Below are 21,628 nucleotides of genomic sequence, written 5' to 3' on the forward strand. Positions count from 1 at the left end.
TATATGAAATTAACATCATAAATGTTTGTGAAACTGATCTCACTATTTTTTCAGGCACATACAACATAATCGATTTGGATGCAAATCATGTAGTTGCACTCACCAAGAAGCACTTACCCATGGACTGGAAGGTGACCCAAGGTCATGTGACATGGAAAACAGCAGAAGATCATCATCCACCAAAGAGCTGGCTGGCTGAATTCTGGAAGTTTCTTAGCACTGAATGGAACGAGTTAAATTATTTTATTGACATGCCTTTAATTCCACTGGAGCCACTACAGAGTTCAGGCAATACTGTACTGTTAGCAAAGTTGCAGAGAAACACAACTTTGATTTTTCAGAGTAGCACAGTGTCTAGCTTGTCAGATCATGTTCAGAAAGTGTTAAGGATGGTGGGGTGTACAGTCATAAAAAGAGATGAATGTCTTAGACATCATGACATTGATAGGTATGTTCTTCCTGCTTCACCAAGAAGTGTTTTACAAGTCTTTGTGAACTCACATAGAGATCAGCTTATCAAAGGCATTGCCTCTGCTTCATCACAGGAAAAAGAGGAGTTGAAAGTGTACCTCTCTTCTTTGGATTCTCTCTCAAATGCTGAGAAGATCCTGCTTTCCATGTTGCCAATCTTCAGAATGATGTCTGGGAAATATGTTACAGTTCAATCAAAGCAAGCAGTTGTTTCAACCACCAAACCAGCCATTCCAGATGATTTGCCAATGCCTGAGACCATTGTAAAGTGTGCAAATGAAGCTGATCGTAGACTTTTGACTCTTCTGAATATTGAACTCTTAGATGCCGCTAAGGTGGCTGTTCTTTTGGTTGACTGCATTGAGACAGCCTCTTTCAAAATAGGTGAGGAACAGACAGTAATGACCTGGATACTGAATAATGGTAGCCTTCTACTCTCACAAAGTGACCAGCTGCTCATGAAAACTAAAAGTCTAAAATTTATTGAGACAACTCACGGAGAACAGAAACATGCCTCAGATGTTTTTGATCCAAGAAACAAGACATTTCAGGATCTTTTCGAGGCAGATTTCTTTCCCCCACCTATTTACACAAAGACCCAGAAAATGCTTCAGAGTCTGCAACGCCTTGGCCTAAGGACAGAGCAAAAAGAAATATCAACAGAAAATATACTCCAAGTCATGAATCATATTGAAAAGCTTTGTGTCCACTCACCAGATAAGGCATTAAAAAAAGCACATACTCTTGTTCAAGTACTGAATAAGAATGATTTCCTTTCCAAATTCACCAAGGAGCAGGTAAAAAAGATAATGCAAAAGCAGTGGGTTCCCTGTGAAAATCCAAAGTTCTTGAATGGAAGCTTAAGAAATCTTAAGAAAGGTCTCTATAAGCCGACTGAAGTAAGGGATTCCAAGTATTCTTCAATTGTTGGATATGTAATGCCACTTACAGCTGAGCTAACAGGACACCTATGCAAAAATCTTGGACTTCATGAGCCCCCTCCTGCTGAAAAGGTCTTGGAGAACCTCTCTGCACTGAGATCAATGGTCAACCCAAATTCAGATTTTCAGCTTAAAACCGAGCTGCACAGTATTTACAAATTCATGCAAGACAACATGAGAAATTTCACAGTTTTAATGAACACAAAAAGCATTCCTTGGATATGGAATAAAAGTGAGTTTGTTTTTCCAGGAGATATAGTTTTAGCATATCCACCTGAACTGGATCTAAGCCCCTACATCAAGAAAGTGCCTGAAGAGTTTTTGCAATATGAAAACCTGCTAACAAAATTTGGTGTGAAGAAAACACTGTCCGATGAGGAGATTGAAGACATACTCAATGACATTAAACACAGAATTGACTGTAGGGATCCTCCTCATGGAGACTTGATGGAACTTAAAGTGTCAATTGCCATTCTTGACTGGATGCGAAAGAATGAGAAGCTTTTAAAGGACAGTACCCCTGTGCCTGTCATGGCACAAAGTCAAAACTTTACTCTGCAGCCTTTGTCCAAAACAGTCTTCTGTGACATCAGTGCTGAAGGACTTGATGACCTGAAACAAGACAATGAGGAGTTCTATGTCATTCATGAAGAAGTTCTACCCATAACTGCAAGATGGTTGAAAGTCCCATTCTTAAGTACTCGCATCTTAAAACCACAGCTCATACAAGGAGAGCAAGAGTTCTATGGTATAGAACAGTGTGGGCAATCTGAACCAATTACTCAAAGAATTAAAAACATTCTTAAAGAGTATGATGAAGAAAGTGACATTGTCAAAGAACTCATACAAAATGCTGAAGATGCTGGGGCAACCACATGTAAATTCCTTCTTGACTACAGAAAACACAAAGACCCCCCTGAAACACTCTTTGATCATGGAATGGCTCTCTGCAATGGACCATGCCTTTGGATCTTCAACAATGAGCTTTTTTCACAAGAAGACTGGATAAACATTGTCAAAGTGGGATCAGCATCAAAGGAAAACAAAGTCGAGATGATTGGAAAGTTTGGGCTTGGATTTAATGCTGTTTACCATGTGAGTGATATTCCCTCGATTTTGAGTGGGAAAAGCCTTCTCATTCTTGATCCAAATGTCACCCATTTGGAAAAGCACCTCCTCAGCAAAGGAAACCCAGGAATTAAACTTGACCCTTTCCAGGAACGACTGTACAAAAGGTTTCCTGGACAGTTTAAATCTTATGAAGGAATTTTTGATTGTGATTTCTCAGTGCAAAACAGCAAGAAATCTTACAATGGCACCTTGATTAAATTACCATTTCGCACTTTGGAGGAGGCCAACAAGTCAGAGATCAGTTCAAAGGTATATGATGAAGAGCGAATTAGAAGTTTTAAAAATCATTTGACTGACAACTCACAAACACACCTACTGTTTCTGAAGAGCATTACATCTATTTCCCTTCAAATTGTCCCTGAAAATGCATCGACTCCTCCATGGATTGATCAGATTCAGACTCCTCTCAAAATATCCAGAGAAGTCATGAAATCATTTACTGTCTCGAATGACACATGTCTCCAAGACATCGAGAACACCTTCAGAAATAGTGATATCAAATGCCACAACATTATTGATGTCAACAAAGCACACATTGTTAAAATAGTTCAGGATAACTCAGATAAATCCCTCACCCAGTACTGGCTTTTGTACTCATGTTTTGGGACGCATGATTCTTTGCAAATGTTTCAGAGAAGAAATAAAACAGAACATTTGTTTTCATTTCCAATTGGAGGTATAGCTGTACCTTTGCATAAAAAGGTAAAAACTAATTCATGGTCCCCTGATGAAAGCCTGAAGCATGATGGCCAAGCTTTTTGCTTTCTTCCTCTCTCAATTGAGACAGGTCTTCCAGTCCATGTCAATGGAACTTTTGCAGTCACATCTAATAGGAAAAGTCTATGGGAAAAAGGAGTGAAGTCTGAGTGGAACAAAGCTTTGATGAAAGATGCTGTAACCTCTGCTTACATCACTATACTACTTGAGCTGAAAAAAATGGCCCAAAATGGACACATCCAGAACTATTCCTTCCATACATTCTGGCCTAACACAGAGACAGTAAGCAAAACATTTGTACCCATGGTTGAGTCTTTCTACTCAGCAGTTGTGCAGAATGCCAATAGCAAATCTCTGGAGCTTTTCAGCAATGGACATAATTGGTGTTCTATAGACAAGGTACGATTTCTGAATCCAAAAATTGAGGAGAACCGAGTAATTGGAGACATTGCCATGAAAGTGTTCTTGAGCTTGGGAGCTTCATATTCCAGTGTTGTTTCTCTCCCATCTTGGGTAAGACAGAGTTTCATCGATTGTGGCTTCAAGACAGAGATAAAACATAGAACAATCAACTGGCCTGAGTTTTACAACATTGTTTTTGAGAACTTGAGTTCTGTGGACACACACAGCAGAAATACTCTTGTGCTGAATGCCATTGACTTGAATGATCCAGCTGTTGATGACCTACTGAAAAGCTACCCTTGTATTTCAACACAAAGTTGTAAGAAGCTTCAGTTAATCAAGCGACTTGTGAATCCTTCTGGAAAAATGGCTTGTTTGTATGAACTTAAGGAAGGACGCTTTCTTGAAGGAACAGGAAATGACTTTCTCTCACCAAAAAGGATTCAACGACTTTCAGATTTGGGAATGCTGAGTGATCGCCTCCCTTTAGAGGATATCATAGAAAGAGCAGGAAAGATATCCAGTGTTTGGCAACTGGATAAATCTGAATATCGTAAATGTCTTCAATGCCTTATGGAGTCAATGAAAGACTCCTCTGAAGATGTGAATTCTCAACACTGGCACACACTGTCTCAAATACCATTCCTTCCTGGCTTAGTTCCTTTAGTTCAGAAAAATAAGAATGCCACCATTCTTAAAAAACCCTCTGAAGTTTACAATGACAGTTGTCGAAATTTAGTAAGCTTGACAGAATTCACAGTTGATCATTCAAACCTTCAAATACACAATTATGATCCAGTTCTCCAAAAATTGAGAGTACTTACAAATCCACCAGTTGAGACGGTGCTTCAGCAGCTGTTAAAAGCACACCAACACTGCGATACATTTGAAAATACTACTCTCTTCAACATGGCTCACTCTTGCTATGAATATCTCAACTATTACTTGTTGGAACAGAAAAATCCCAATCCCATTATTGTGCATGCAAAATCTTTTCCATTCATTTTCATTGAGGATAACTTTGTAAATGTAAGGTCAGTGGCCAAAAGTGAACAATTTGAGGAGAAACCATATCTCTATGTGCTTCCAGTCATCTTCTCCAAATTTGAGAGGCTCTGGCATTACCTTGGCATCAAAAAACAGTTCACAAAAGAGCAATTTGTTGCTGCACTTCATAAAATGAAGGCTTTAAATGGTTCTCAACCTCTTTCCATGTCAGACCTCCATAAGTGTGTTGCAATACTCATAAATGGGCTATACAAAATCAAAGAAGAAAAGCTTACAAACTGTCTCATGCCTGATGAGAGAGGTGTGTTGACATCTTCTAAAGAGCTGAGATTTAATGACAGCCCATGGATGCCTGTCTCAGCTGGTGTCAAGCTCGTCCATGATCTGATACCTCGTTCTGTGGCCTTTCATTTTGGTGTAATGACAACTAGACACCGTACTCTTAAAAATCATTTGGTCAGTGGGTTTTCCCTTCATGCCAAAGAATTTGGACAAACAGAGAAACTAACTGTCCGAATAAAAAATATTATTGATGCATATCCATCTAAAAAGGATATTCTGAAAGAGCTCATTCAAAATGCGGATGATGCAGAGGCAACAGAAATTCACTTTGTGTGGGACAAAAGAAAACATAAGACAGAAAAGATTTTTGGGAAGAAATGGGAACTGGTTCAAGGCCCGGCTCTTTGTGTGTACAACAACAGAACATTTTCTGATGATGATCTGCAAGGCATTCAACAGCTGGGGGAAGGAGGAAAACATGGTTCTTTAGGCAGAACTGGAAAATATGGACTTGGCTTCAATTCTGTGTATCATCTGACAGATTGTCCATCTATCCTGACTGGTGACAAATGGCTCTGCATTTCTGATCCAAATCTAAAATACGTGGAAAATGTAACAAAGCAGTCCCCAGGATGCATGTTTTCAATGGAAGACGAATTTAAAAATTCTTTTGAGGATGTTTATCATACCTTTCTTCCAGAAATGTTTCCACTCGATTCTGGAACCATGTTCAGGCTCCCTCTCAGGACAGAGAAAATGGCAGAAAAATCTGAAATATCTAGACATACCGTCACAGATCATGACATGAAGGAACTTTACTATGCCTTGACTGAAGATCCTGAAGGATTAATTCTCTTCTTAAAACACATCACAAAAATACAGTTCTTGGAGATAAGTGAAGATGGAACACAAACAAAATGTCTTTTCGGAGTTGAAAAGACATACACAGCAAAGAGCATGGTAAGCAAGGAAAACTTTCACAGCCATGTTCGAGAATCCCTGATGTCAGGAACAGCAGAACCCAGCAAAATCATCTACACCATGAAAATCTCATCTGGAATCAAACAAAGTCAGTGGGTCATTGCAGAGTACTTTGGTTTCTCAAAACAAATCCATGAGAGAAAAAACAAGCAAGATCATTTCAAAGTTCCTCAAGCTGCTCTGGCTGCATGTAGGAGCAGCTCATTTAACCACACATTTACTGGCAGGGCATTTTGTTCTTTACCCTTACCTGGACAAACTGGTTTACCAGTTCATGTGAATGCAAATTTTGAAGTAGATTCTTCTAGAAGGGACTTGTGGAAAGAGGATGGTGCTAGTTTGAAGACTGAGTGGAACCAGTCACTTAAAATAAACATCATTTCACCTCTCTATGCTAACCTCCTGTTATGTCTGTGTTCATTCATAAAGAAGGATACACCTACAACTCTTCTATTCCTCAAGTCACAGCTAGAGACTTCTTGCCTTAATTACTTTCCATGCATTTCACAGAAAGTAGACAAAGTCTGGCATGAGATGATCCATGAGGTCTATAGATCAATCAGCCAATGTGATCTTCCTGTCATACCCACTGTACACGCTGTTTCTGTTGAGTCATCACATCTTTCACAACAAAAATACACAGTTACCTGGTGCAGTCCATCTAAACCACATTCAGCAGATTGTCCATATTTTTCAACTGATGACCATGAAGGAATTTTTAAAATTTTAGATGACGTCGGGATGAAATTAGTGCCAAACACCTGCAAAATGAATGAAATAAAAAAGAATTTCAAATCAGCTGGTGTGAATGTGACAGAAGTCAGCGCTTCAACAGTGATTAACTTCTTGAAGCAAAGATCGTTAAATGATCCTTCACAGACAACAAGTAGTTTGCCTTTGCCCATCAACCAGACCTTGATCAAAAATAAAACAAGATGTTCAAAACTTCTGAGCTTCTGCTTGACAAATGCCAATGAGAAAAATGTCCATGACCTCAATGGGCTGCCTCTTCTCCTCACAGAAGATCAGATGTTAAGAGTCTTTGACTCTAAATCCCCAAAGCTGATATCAAGATTTTGCAGTCTTTTTGAAGGACACCACGAAGTGTTTGCAGATAATGATGTCATTAGAAATCACATTCAAATTCTACAGAGGGGAAAGTATATTAAGGGCTTAACAATTGCCACGGCAGCACAATATTTGAAATGGAAACTTGAGCAGCTGCTCAGTCAGTCATTACCTGATCAAAGGTGCCAGCTTTACAAAGCGGAGACAGAGACGGTCAAATGGCTGAAAACATTATGGAGCTTCTTTGAGGATCAAGAGCAATTCTACCAAAATGATAAGATGAATGTCTACAGTGAGATAAAAAAGCACTTTGATGACAGTCCTATTTTACCAGTCATTTGCCCTAGTCAAAATTACACACATTTCTTACAAACAATGGGGAACGTATCAAAAGTGATTCTGAAGCCAGATGAAAATATTGCTTCCATTCTCATAAAACTGGGGTTCATGAAATTAAACATCAGCTTTTTCATTGATTTCAAAGACTTAGTTTTCAAGTATATGAATCCAGAGCTCCTGCAAACAAGAGACAGCAGTGCTGTTTTAGAAGAGGTTTATCATGTACCTCATTCCCAGTTTGAGAAGCTGTCAAAAGATGAATGTGTAGATCTTCAACACTTCTTACAGAATGGGATCAGAGATTCCAAAAAGAAGAGTGGACATGTGGGTATGCTCAAGTCCTTGCCCCTGTTTGAGTCAATAACTGGAAAGAGGGAAAGGATTGATTTACACAGAATCATATTCATTCTAAATTCTGAATATCAGAATGATTTTCCAAACTTGTACCATGTTGATGGACGTGACAGTATTTTCCTCAAGCACAACTGGATAAACTTAGAATTGTCAGAAATTCTAAACATTCGGATTCTAGATGATCTGGAGTTCTGTGTACAGTTTATTCTTCCTTCTGTGCACATTATGAAAGAGGCCAAGCTGCTTGATTTAATGCGGTTGTTAGTGAAATTTAGACCAGTGGACCCCAGGATTGTCTCTGCATTGAGAGATGTCAGATTTATTCAAGACATCCATGGCTCTCTTCAGGTGGCTTCGTACTTCTATGATGACAGTGTATCCCTTTACAGGGTAATGCTTCCAAAAGAGAGATTTGTGCCAAAGACGTTTTGGGACAATTTCCAAGGTAAACAAACTAAAGTATATCGTCTCTTGAAGGACCTTGGATTGAAACATGAAGTGTCTGATGAGGAAATCATTCAGTTTGCAAAACGAATTGAATCTGAAACTAGAGGCAACACTCCTCTATATGTTCTTAAGGAAAGATCAAATCTCCTGTTTAGGACTGTTTTGTCAAAGAGTATTGACAAAAACTCTACATTACTGAACAGAGTTGCTAACATTAAATTCATATTTCCAGTGAAAATTCAGCAAAAACTTTGTGATTATCACAAGGCCTTTGCTCAAGAGAGGGAGGTTGTTGCAATCAGTGGATCATTGATTGACAGAGACAATGATCACCATTATCTGATATGGACATCTATGCCAATCCTACCTTCAGAACTCTGCTCCCATCATCATATAAAGAAAATGAAGGATGTCGGAGCCTTGGAGACTCCACCCCTTGGACAAATAGCTGCTAATCTGAAAAACATTTGTGACCCGTCACGGAAACCAGGGACACAAGTCGGCAGCACAACTTGCGAGCAAAATGAGAAAGAAGCGTTTTTTTCCAAAATTGGTGATTTCCGCTTTTTTGCAGAATCTGTTAGTTGAGATCATGAAGAAGCCTCTACATGTTTGAGATAACAGTATTGGTATATTTAAAAGCGTACATTTTGAGGTTGAAATCGGCTTGTTTTTCGGAGATTCTAGCATGCAGTAGGGGCGTGTCATTGTCTGTGTGTATTTCCATACTGAATAGCCGCCGGCGCTTTTGCCCCCGCCCCCCAACAGCGTGGCTACTTAATATGCAGCGCTCTGGCCGGCTCTATCTGATATCAAAATTCAATGAAGATGGACGCCGCAAAGATTGTCGCAGACGAGCTGAAGCGTGGCAGTTACACCGAAAATGTTTTCGCCGCACTTTGTGGGCTCGGGAAACTGAACCGGAGGTATGGGCGCGGCGCGCGCGCCCTCGGTGCTTGAATACGGCGGCTCGGCTCGCTGACAGCGGTGGCTAACTGTTTCATATGTGATGTCCCGATTGCTTTGAATGGGGAACGTTTTGTGAACAGGGAACAGACTTAATGGACTGGCAACAATCTCCATAGAACATGAACTGGCACAGAGAATCGAAATAGAGGATGCAGTTAAGACCTTTGCTGCGATGAAGGCCTGCCGTGCGCGTTTCTGAAACGTAAGTTAAGCTTCATTTGCTCTCTAGTCGTTATTTAAGATGCTGAACCTGCTGATGATAATGTGCTTGCGGACATTTCATTTGTGTGTGTATACGCACATAAGAAAGTGGTGTAAAGAGATTTGCAACAGTAATCTGAGGAGGAAATATGATTATTTGGAAAATTCCTGTCATGACTGCTTAAAGAAAAATGCCAGCAGGCATTTACCTCCTGCATAAACTTTAATATTGTTGACATTTTGGGCACACGCGCGTTGCGCACTATTTGCGTTATATGTAGGCCTATGGCTTATTGGTCTTTGTGTGTTGTTGCTGGTTTTGCGTTATATGTATATGGCATATTGGTCTTTGTGTGTTGTTGCTGGTAAACGTTGCAAATAGAGGGGCAGCACAATTGTTTTTCGCCTAGAGCGGCAGAAGTGCATTCGCCGGTCCTGGGGGTGAGTTTGCATTAAGCATTAAAGTTTGTCGTTTTGTTTTAATTCTAAGAACACGTACATGTTATCTCATGTTTAGTCTGTTTAGACCTTCCCATACCTACCTATTGTTATTAGCTAGCTCAGGAAAGAAAAAAAAGCTGTAAAGCACAGGGGGAGCTTTACAGGGGGTATGGCTTATCTAAATGAGATGTAAATGAGCCCTATTGTCACTCCCAGCAGGAGAGAGAGGTGAGAATGCACAATCTTTTGAGGCCGTTTTCACCCATTTTACCTTTTTTGAGTTCCTACCTTCAAATGGCCACAACTTCTCCAAATATTATCAGATTTCCACGTGTTACACATCGTTGGAAAGCTTGGAGACTACACTTTCAGAATCTATGAATAACTCAAAATGCCGAAGAACCGACTTGTGTCCCTAGTTTCCGTGATCGGTCACATTTGTAGGTCTCAGTGTGACACTAACACATTGTTGGAAACAAGAAACACAGTATTTAGCAAATCATATGCATACCTGCAGTCAATACATTTTGATGCCTCTCTGTTCTCAGACCTCCCCATTATCTTGGTGGAAAACGGGACAAAACTTGTGAAGGCAAAGCAGACAGCACTTGTGCTACATGATGCTCTTGACTTTAGGCCTTATTTGTTCTGCATTCCATCAAAGTATATGAAATATGAAGACTTCCTCGGGAAGATTGGTGTAAATGAGAGGCCCACCGTCAATCAATATATCACTGTTCTTCAAGAAATCTATTCTGATAGTTCTGACAAAGACAGTCTTCAGGCAAATCAGCAGAAAGCTGTGAGGCGTGTTGTACAACAGCTGTTTAACCTGCTTAAAGAGAATCAGAACAAATCCTGTTTCCGAAACAACCCACTTTATCTTCCATCAACAGATGGAAGACTCTATGAATCCAACACTTTGTTTTTCAACGACACAGTCTTCCAGCCTGCAAGACTTGAGGGTCCTTTGGAAACCAAGCTGAAACTGCTGGAAAAATTAAACTGCTGTCATCTTGGAAATGATCACTACGAACATCAAACATTGTTGCAGTTCCTTCCCCTGCAAGTTCGCCCCACATTTCTCTCGGATGTAATTTCTGAAAAGCTGGCGGGAGCAAGTGTCCAATATTGTGATGAAGGGGAATGTGAATTTAGTGGCTGGTTTGACAAACACTTGTCTTCTGCTGCATTTCTTCATGGACTAGTCTGTCTCATCAGAGAAGACAGCAAAGGTGGGATTTCACAGTCGGAAGCTGTCGGAAAGTGTGAAGAAATCTTCTCTAAGATTCAGATTATCTGTTGCAAAACTCTTCAGACTAAACTTCTGTTAAACCATGATCCAATTGAAGGTAGTAAGGCTGAGACAGATGTTTATGTGAAAAGAAAGAAAGATGGATGCAGTTTCTACTTGAAACACAATGATGACATGGTCCCCAAAGTAGTAAATGAAGTTAATATGTGTCTTACTAAAGAAATCAATGCTCTTCTAAAGAACTGTCTGACCACCTCAAGCTTTCAAGTCCTTGGGCAACTTCTCCTGTGTGATAACATGGAGGATGTTGAGAAAACATTGGCAAACCATGGCATTCATTACAGTGGCCACGAGGAAGGACACAATGGCTTACCGAAACCTGGATGTCGCATACCTGAAGAATGGCATGACTGCCTTGATATGAACTTCCTCAACAACTTTGAAAGTGGAGAGTATGTTGGCTTCAGCAAGGACGAATCCGGTGAATATTTATATGCCATTGTTATCAACCGACTGGATGATGCACTGGGACAAATAAGACAATTTCCTGCCAGATATAAAATACAAGTTGGCAGCGATGACTTCATTGAAGTAAGCTCTCTTGACCTTTACCAATTTAAACGAGAAAAGAAGGCAACTGTGTCAACAGGGTCCACTTGCACAGATATAGAACGTCTTTTGACATCCAGACCTCCACCCAACACAGGGTCCACTTGCACCGATATAGAACGTCTTTTGGCATCCAGGCCTCCACCCAACGCAGTCTTTCCAGGGACATTTGAAGAGATCAAAAGAAAAATTGACCAAAGCTTGAATGAAATCTGGAAAATGTCAAGTGAGGACAAACAAAAAGCCATTAAACGTCTCTACCTCCAGTGGCATCCAGACAAAAACCCAGGCAATGAAGAACTTGCCAGTGAGGCATTCAAATACCTGCAAAAGAGAATTAAGGAACTTCAACAAGGGATAACTGCACATAGCACATCCTCAACCTGGAGAGATTTCTATGACACGTGGAACACAGAGGCTCGAAGACACAGGAGGGGGCGTGAGAGGTTCTATCAGAACTACTCTAGAAGACACTATAACTTCTGGTCATACCACAGAGAAACACCAAGGCCAAACAGAGGAGAGGCAAACCGCTGGTATGAACAGGCTCAATGTGACATCAGAGCAGCTCACAATGACACTGGAGGAGATTGCTCAGAGTGGTGTCTGTTTAAGGTGCATCAGGCTGTGGAAAAAGCCCTGATAGCAGCAATGTACAGGAGAAGTGGAGAGCATCCCAAAAACTGCTCAATAACTAGCCTTGCTCAGCAGGTTTCCCATTACAGCTCACAGTTGACTTCTTTACCAAACACTGTGAGGCAACTGACTGAACTTGGTGTTGATGGCAGAAAAACTCAGTATCCGAACTATCACCAATTTCCTCACATCCCAAACAAGCAGTTCAGCGTTGATAATGCTAGAAGTGCACTGGAAATTGCAACAAAGCTTTTGGAAAAAATAGAAGAATACATTTCTTGAAGTAGCTTGAAATTAACGACTATGTTCCACTGAGACGATCATGAGGATCTTTCCAAGTAACAGTGCTGATCTTCTGTTTTCATCTGTTTAGTACTGCTACCATGCATACTCAAAAGTTCTTAACTCTTTGTAATCATGTTTTGATAATTCTAGGGCTGGTTCTCTTCTTGTTTACTGTTATAGCCTATTTAGCATTTCTATTATTGTATACTGGGCATTCTTGTAGCAAACAGTAGAGCAATGCCGATGTAATGGGTTTGATTCCCAGGAAAAGCATGAAATAAATGTATATCTTGAATGCAATGTAAGTTACTTTGGATAAATATGTCTGTGAAATGAGCATTAAAAATGACAATAGAATTAAAATTGCAATGCCACTAATTTAAAAGCATGATTTTTATTAAGAAATATTAACAGAAGTCAAAAGCTGTCAACCAAATATTCACTAAATTACAGAACTGCAAATAAACATTAAACATCCTGCGATACAGATGCTGTATGTGCTTTACAATCTTTGCAGCAAAACCATTTCTTGAGTCTATTGCAATATAAAATATTACATGAATAGTGACTCATGTTGTTCTCCTTACTGTTTGATCAAGAAATGAAACTTCAGTTTGAGCAGCATCTGGTTTCCTCCATGCCACTGCAAAAACCATGCCAAAAGTGTTCATATGTTTCTGGTGTCCCAGTAATAACTTATTACACAAATTCTGTACATAATTACAGCAGGCAAATCGCCTATCCTTTACGTAGTGAGCACAATAAAATAAATCAAGCATTGTTAGAAGTGGTCTATACAGTGCTGGCCAACTCGGTGTAAATACAAGCAATTATCACTCTTTAACACAGTAATGAAAAGAAGAATCAGAAGCCCTCATCTGCAGTGGTCAGTTTTCCTGAAATACCGGTCCCATCTGTTAGGTATGTTGTAATGAATTAAGGGAAAAGGATACTTTCTTTTCAATCAGTAATATGTAGGAGACTAAAAATGTCACCTTCTGCAGGAATATAAGATACACTACTCGTAAATGGTCATACAGTGTAAAAAAATTAAGTAAATGACAACTGCTGTAAATGTAAATTTGAGTAGAAATATTTTTCAGATTGGGACTTGGTTACCTGAATAAGACTCTTCATCTATACACTTATTACCCTGATTCCTATCCTGCACAGTCTAAAAGCTCACACATTAATGAGTTTAATGAATGGGGAAATACAAATTACAAACAATCCACAGGCGTATGAAAATATTTAAGGCCCATGTTGAAACACTAGCTGGGAATGCATAAGCTTGTGAATTCGTGAAGCAGCAGATCCACAGCACACCTTCAGTACTGCTTTCTTGAAAACAAAGACTCTGATATCCATTTCCTTATTGCCATTCGGTCTCCGGATAAAACATTTATCAAAGATTTGCGTGTTGATGTAAAATGAACAAACCAAACAAAACTTGGGTTTGTGCATTTTTTACAGCTACAACAGTAATGCTGTGAAATGAAGTGCATTACACATTTTCACATGGCCTTGAAAGTTCAATGGTCCTAGAATCTGGATCCTGCTGTTGACATCAGGCACTCCTCTGCCCATTTGGGCCGGTCCTCCTCACACACAGGGAACATTCAACACTCATGTGTGTTATGTGCAGAACGAGTGTGCTTGAATAAGAACTGAACTCAATTGTGTCGCACAAGACAACAGGAGATGAAATCAAGTCATTTGCCCTGACCACTGAATCAGAGTTTTATTTTCAAGGCATTCTGACAGTTTGATATAAAAAATAAACTGCATAGCTCCATCAAGGACTCTTCATGTGTGTGGAGGAAGAGGCAAGACTGTCCAAACTTTCCGCTAATGCTTCCTTTGTAAATTTGCATATACAGAGTTTTCTGGCATCTGGTTCCTCCTCCACATTACACATTCTCACATGTTGTAGGCCACGTATATGGGATCCAGCTGGTCGGCGAGAAAGCCGTCCCGCAAGTGCATTCGCTGCTTCTCCCCTCTGGAGTTGATAGGAATGACTCCAGGGTCCACTACCACAACAACCCCTACTATGAGATAGTGCTCTTCCAGAACCACATTGGTCACCAGGGCAACAAGGTCCAGGGCTTCCTGTTCTGACCCCTCAAGCTCCACTACCACCACCAGTAGATTAGTCCATGTGAACACAGCGCTGAGGAGAGAGTAAGAAGACGGGTGGCGTGTTTAATTAGGTAGAAAAAGCAGATTACATACACTGCAAAAGATGCCTGTTGAATTTTTTTTTAAATATCTAAGGGTGAATTCAGGATGATTGGGGCACTTTTTGCCATTGAGATGAGATTGAATTCACTCTACCAATGGAACAAAATACTGAAATTTCATAAAGAAAGATATTCATACTGATGATTCAATCTTCAGGAAGTCTTAAAGAATGCTTCCAGTTAAATGAACCTTGATCAACAGCATTTGTGGCATGTGGTCGATTATCACAGAAAGCATTTCAAAGACAACACAAGTAATCATGAAATTATTTATATATTATATCATATAAAGATGTGCTTGAGTCCTGTTTAAGTGGGTCAACGCTAAGCTAATTGCATTTAATATCAATTTAAACAAAACCTTTTCATATAATTGCAATTAACATTCAATTGAATTGAACGTCAAGTGTCTGAGAAGAACATTACATTGAGTTTACACTAGGCTAAAGTATGTACTAGTACTAGCATTAAAAGTAAGCTTTTTCACAAGGGATGGTATCAAAACGTCTCGGTTATTTATGTAACCTCCGTTCCTTGAAGGAGGGAACGGAGATGTTATATCAAAATAGACAGACAATTTGGGATCTCGCCTGAGAGCTTTCCAAGTTTTCCCCTGAGGAGCCGAGACAAGGCCCCGTCCGTTCAAGTGGTGGTAAAGGGGTTGTGTTTCCCTTCAGGGAACGAGGTTTACATTAATAACCGAGACGTTCCCTATCAGTCAGTGACGTTCGGTGTTACATCAGGCAGTTACGTGGCTTGCAAACAGATTGAAGAATTGGGATCCCAATAGAAAACGCCACAACCGCTGGCCATTCCCAGGAACCCGGTCAGAGAGCCGAAGTGGCTCACTGTGGGGCAGAGACACCAGATTGGGGAATAGCAGGGGAGGCTCCACATTTTTCAAGGCATATGAGTCTCATTGTCAACATCGCAATGGTTATCTTCCTGCAGAGGGAGCATAACTCATCAACGAACACTACTTCAGCGTGCTTATGGCCCAGACGCATTGGGTAGTGATCGTCACATCCACACAAGTCACACCCGTGTTTACTCTTTTAGAAAAATGTGCTCTTTCAGTGTTGAGGCGCCTAGGGGGACAATGGCAGCACTTATCTGTGCAATGCTCTTTTATTGAACGTGACCTCTGCTTGAACGCGCCGTCACACCAACACTGGAACAGCTTCCCTCTTGTTCTGCTTACTCAAACAATGATTGAAGAGCAGAGTAAAACAACATCTGCTCGGCTCCGAGTGTTGCATGCTGCCTTATATACCCATATGGACGGGGAGTGGCTTGCGATGCAAATCTCACTCGCCAATGTGCATTGGCTTGTTTTGTGATTGGGCTCTCAGGCGAGATTCCAATTTGTCAGTTTGTTCTGACGTAACGTTGAACGTGACTGACTGATAGGGAACTTTCTAGTTATCAATGTTAGAGCTGGTCCATTTGTGTGTAAGAATACGTGTTTTGGTGTGCAGTGTGTTTGACTGGCCAACAATACTTGTATGTTGTATGTTGCTTTGGAACCATAAGATGACAAAAATACCACAGCAAATCTTTTGTAATATGAGTATAATAGGTAATAGGTATTGTAATATGAGTAAACATTTTCTGTGGTAACACAAATACTGTAGATCCATGTTTCTTATCTTGTCTATAACTCAAAACTTCCTTTAATAATGCAATTTTGCTTCTAAGGAAAAGTAACTTGTCTGAACAATGTTTTGATATTTGTGCAAGTCAAATATACTTATCACCCTGTAAAGTAAGGGTTCTCAACTCTGGCCCTCGAGATCCAATGTCTTGCAGAGTTCAACCCTAATCTAACACACCCGAACAAGCGAATCAAGGTCTTCAGGATCACCAGAAAGCTGCAATTTGGTGCTGATGAACCACTAGCTGAAGGTGGACGTTTTTACAATAATTCTTGCTATACAAGTCTTAACTATCATTCAGACGGTGTCATGGATGAATGAAAAATGAAAAATAAATCTAATGTGCATTCAATTGTTGAAATTGAATGTAATAAAACTCTGTATTACAGTTAAAAGATTAAAACAATCTGCTGTAATATTATTAATGTTACATAAAAGGTTTATCTATTAAAACCCAATTCTATGAGGTACAAGGAAAACATTTAAAAAATGTTGCTTACCACTCTGCAATGCTCTTGTGTGATCTTATTACAGACGTTTCAATATCAATGGGATGGTAACGCATTCCCCGCAGCTCTAGAGTCTCATCCAGAGATCCAACCACATACAAGGCATCATGTCTCTCTGGAATAATATGCAAAACATTATTGATTTATTGGACCACACAACTGTCATTACTGATATGAGTGCAAAGCAAAAATGAATTAAAACTAAATAGAAAATGTAGCTATTAAATGTGTCAGGGTGTACATCGAATCAGCCTTTTATTGAGAATAATTTTAAAGGGATAGTTCACTTTGAAATTAATTTTTGGTATGTTTTAGCTTACCTCAAGGGCATCCAAGATGTAGGTGTCTTTGTTTCCGCAGTAGTTTCAATTTTGATATTTTTAGGTCAAACCGTTCTTGTCTGTCAGTCATATAATGCAGGTCTATGGTCACCACCTCAAAGAGCATGCACAGAGAAGTCCAGATTAAACATGATTTAATGACTCGTAAATGTAAGTACACATTGATGGCCTAAGACACGAAACGAGCGGTTTGTGTGAGAAAACGAACAGTATTTATATAGTTTTTACCTCTTGTAACCACAGCCACGTCCAAGTGATCTGAGGGCGCCGGCGCTTCGGTCTGCGCAAGCGCCGGAAGTGATCTCTCTCGCGCGTGTACGTCACTCATTGTTTACGCAGAACAGAGATTTTAAGTAAGACGGCTAATTAAAATGGTACTAATTTGCGCTTATCCGGGATGTTTAAACAGAAATGTTAGCCGGAAAAGACCGAAGCGCCCGCGCCCTCAGAGTACTTGGATGTGGCTGTTTTACAAGAGGTAAAAACGATATAAATACTGTTCGTTTTCTCACACAAACCGCTCGTTTCGTGTCTTAGGCCATCAAAATGTGTACTTACATTTACGAGTCATTAAATCATGTTTAATTTGGCCTTCTCTGTGCATGCTCTTTGAGGTGGTGACCATAGACCTGCATTATATGACTGACAGACAAGAACGGTTTGACCTAAAAATATCAAAATTGAAACTACTGCGGAAACAAAGACACCTACATCTTGGATGTCCTTGAGGTAAGCTAAAACATACCAAAAATTAATTTCAAAGGGAACTATCCCTTTAAATAGAAAAGTCACCTCAGAAATGTCCTGAAAAGGGACACTAGTGTGTATACAGTACCTCCACTGGCATCTGTGAGTTCTGTACGCCGCAGGAAGCCGAGGTAACCGGTGCGAGCCCAGACCGTCTGCGTGTCACCGAAGCTCAGTCTGGTGCTGAAGTGGTCCGCGTGCAACGCCTCTTCGCCATAAACCGTATAGTATCCTGTGGCATTATGGGGGCTGCTCACCCAAATCTGTTTTTGTAATACAGTCGGATCAACTCACTACACATGACAATACATAATACAGAGACATTTTAACATTCTCTGTGGTTCTCTGCATTGTGTAACACTTGCTGCCATATTTGAAACTCACTTCACCCAGATGAGAATCTCCTAGAGGTCCTTTGGTCTCTGTGTTGGCGATTATAACCTTCACCCCAGGCAGAATCTGTGTGTGTTGAGAAATATGATGAGTTTATATAGTAAATAAAATCTAGAACACTTTATTTCAATTGTCCACTTTACACATTCTACCGACAATAATTACATAATTTGTAACTACATGTCAACTTATACTAACCCTCACCCTAACATCTAACCCTAGAGAGAAGCAGGGCTGAGAAAGGCATGCTGGTAGGCTCTGTGGCAGCCGGATGAGCATTAGAAGACCTCGCTACGACAAAGCCCAGGGGAGAGAGAGACGTCAGCTGACCAGGGAGAGATCCGTGCAGAGGCAGAAGAGGAACGTTGGAGTAGGACAGTGGATGTGTGTAAACAGGGAGCTTGGACTAATTGGGAAAGTGCAGTGGCCCACAAGATCACCCGGGCAGAGCTTGGGAAGTACAAGATACAGTCGATCTATAGTGTCCTTCCAAGCCCATCTAATTTGTATTGCTGGGGTTTAGCCAACAGCCCACAGCCCACATCCCAACTGAGCCTAAGAAGAGGTTCCCTGGAGCACATCTTGAGCTGCTACCCAAAAAGCATTGGGAGAGGGGAGGTACAGGTGGCACCATGAACAGGTGCTGAAAGCAGTTGCTGGTACCATCTGCACTGGAATACAGCAGAGTCAATATCAGCATACAACAAGGCACAACATCACCTTTGTCAGGGAGGGAGAAAGACCTCAGGTGAAGGGCCTCAAACGGGCAGCATGCAACATGACTGGCCATTGAAGGTCGATCTAAGGAAGCAGTTGAAGTTTCCAAATCACATTGCAAGGACGTTACTCAGGTCAGACATCTGACTGTTCTAAACCAGTGCTGTGTTGGAACTCACTGTCCCCGGGGAAGACCGGATGGAGGAGGCCCATGGGTGTAAAAGGGGGACATATCTCGAGGTGGTAGAGGGGTGTAGGAGACATGGTTGGAAGGCCATTGAGGTTGGCATTAAATCGGGCATTCAGTGTCACGAATTCTGAGAGGGAGGACCCAGATGAGGAATAAGCAAGGGGTGTTATTTGTTGATAACAAAGTAACAGCACAAGATAGGAACACAGTCCAAACAATAGGGCAGGGCACACAACTGGAAAACAGGCTGGGCGGGGATAGACAGCAAAGATGTGACGGCCAAAGATGGAGACAAGGCAGCGGCTCAGGGAACCAGAGGCTTGACAGTCGGTGATGAGACTAGACGTAGCAGACTAGCTGCCAGACCAGGGTAGGGTTGCACCAGCCGTTCGTAAGTTCTTTCTTCAATTGTAACGTAAAGTCCATACTAGAGGCTTAGTAACTACTAGCTGGTTTGTAACTAACTATACTTTATTCCGTTGCACCATTTGTTCGTAAGGTAGAACGTAGCTAGTAGGTCGTAAACTCTCCGTAAAGTAATGCGTAGTCGCATATGACGTTTAGCCTCGATGAACCAATAGCAGCCTTCAAATACATGAGCAGAAGTTGTGTTGAAATACCGTGAATTTCAGTTTGTCCTTCATTCTAACTTCTTTTGCCTCACGTTACTAACGGTAAAAATAAGTTTCCATTTAATACGATACTTGATCATGAATAACATAAGTGTTTTTATATATAAATAACATTCAGAAACTATTTGAAATGAAATTAATAAGGATCAATAAATAAATATTGATACAAAAAACAAGAAACTACGTTTATTGATTATGACTGATATTTGACGCGCTGTTTAGGACGGGTTTGTGTTAAAGAGCTGCTAACAAAGTAATCTTTTCACATAATGCTCTCTCTCTTAAAATATAAGTGAGTGTAAATGTCAGCATTATTATATATGTCTAAAGAATTGAAGTCTGTCAGGTAAAAGAAGAGCTTATTGATGCAGTTCATCTATCTGATATTTTATTCCAACCGCAGGAGAGTCAACGGCCAGGGAGCAACACGAGACAACACACAAGACAAGACAACAAGATATAAAAGCAAGATAAAACTGATAACTAAGACTAGAGAAAATCAAATAAAGAAACTAAATACTGTAATAACAGGATCTAGCAAAATAAATAAGTAAAAAAAAAACTCTAGAAATAAATAACTGGAAACTTGCAAAAAAGAAATAAAACAACACTGCAACCTTGCAGGGAACTAGAGAGAAAAGTAATATAAGTTTAGTCAACAATCAAATTAAAAACAAGCGAGAAACCAAAAACAAAGCTTGGGAAAACTAGAGCAAAATAAAGACTGGAACTTGACTAGAATAAAAATCAGGAACAAAGAGAAACCTGAAATAAATAAATACAACACAAAATACAAAGTTAGAACTGGCAAAGAACACAAAATCTAGCATTGACTGACAAGATCTGTTGGAAACACACACACACACACACACACACACACATAACGAATGCAACGAACCAGCAAAGACATGAGGGAAAGGAGAACAATATAAAGAGAGCAGAGCACATGAGGATCAGGAGAACACAGTCAGGCAAACGAGGACTAGACGTGGACTAAACAAGGGGGCGTGGTGACGGGAAACAAGGAGGCGGGACTAGAAGAGCACATGACCAACACAAACACAGACAGAGCCATGTGCTCAGACACAGGGCAAACAAAGAAACAGTGAAAGACCCTGACATTCAGTCTCCTTGGCATCAGAGGGTTGCAGGAAAGGAAAGCCACCGAGAACATAATCGGAGCTGCAGAAAAGGTGTCGAGGTGGCTGTGGATTAGGATAGAAGCTAGCGGTAGCGCCGGGACTGATGACCCGCGGCTGGGTGTCCCGAGCGAGGGAGTCTGATGATCTAAGACCCGAAACACCCCATGACCACTGATGATGTGTCCAAGGAGCACCAGTGGGTTAAACAAAACTAATGAGAGTTTTTTGACATGTAGTTACAAGGTTATTCATAGCTAGTATAATGTCTAAAGTGGACTGTCGAAATAAAGTGCCAAAAAAAAAAAAATCGTGATTTTTCAAATAAATATGAAGCAGCACAACTATTTTCGACATTGATAATAACCAGAAATGTTTCTTGAGCAGCAAGTCAGCATATTAGAATGATTTCTGAAGGATCATGTGACAAATTCAGCTTTGATCACAGGAATAAATTACAGTTTATATTACATTTTATATTCAAATAGAAAACATCAATTAATATTACTGTTTTTACTATATGTT

At 40.3% G+C, this 21,628-nt stretch overlaps 2 protein-coding genes across 2 annotated transcripts in view; one reads left to right on the forward strand and one right to left on the reverse strand.

Moving 5' to 3' along the window:
- Positions 1–12,911, forward strand: part of LOC130102419 (sacsin-like) — a 37,111-nt gene extending 24,200 nt beyond the window's left edge. Inside the window, exons 7-8 of the mRNA XM_056268443.1 lie at positions 55–8,606; positions 10,189–12,911. Of these exons, the coding sequence (XP_056124418.1) occupies positions 55–8,606; positions 10,189–12,534 (10,898 nt within the window). The 3' untranslated portion in view covers positions 12,535–12,911. The remainder of the gene's footprint in view (positions 1–54; positions 8,607–10,188) is intronic.
- A 988-nt stretch (positions 12,912–13,899) lies between these two features.
- The window catches only part of dip2a (disco-interacting protein 2 homolog A), a 98,521-nt gene continuing 90,792 nt past the window's right edge, over positions 13,900–21,628 (reverse strand). Inside the window, exons 33-36 of the mRNA XM_056268442.1 lie at positions 18,417–18,491; positions 18,121–18,295; positions 16,936–17,059; positions 13,900–14,710 (exon numbers count right to left, since the gene is read on the reverse strand). Of these exons, the coding sequence (XP_056124417.1) occupies positions 14,458–14,710; positions 16,936–17,059; positions 18,121–18,295; positions 18,417–18,491 (627 nt within the window). The 3' untranslated portion in view covers positions 13,900–14,457. The remainder of the gene's footprint in view (positions 14,711–16,935; positions 17,060–18,120; positions 18,296–18,416; positions 18,492–21,628) is intronic.

This window comes from Rhinichthys klamathensis, unplaced genomic scaffold (genome assembly GCF_029890125.1).
Source record: "Rhinichthys klamathensis goyatoka isolate OS25496 unplaced genomic scaffold, OSU_Roscu_1.1 h1tg000272l_1, whole genome shotgun sequence".
Lineage (NCBI taxonomy): Eukaryota > Metazoa > Chordata > Actinopteri > Cypriniformes > Leuciscidae > Rhinichthys > Rhinichthys klamathensis.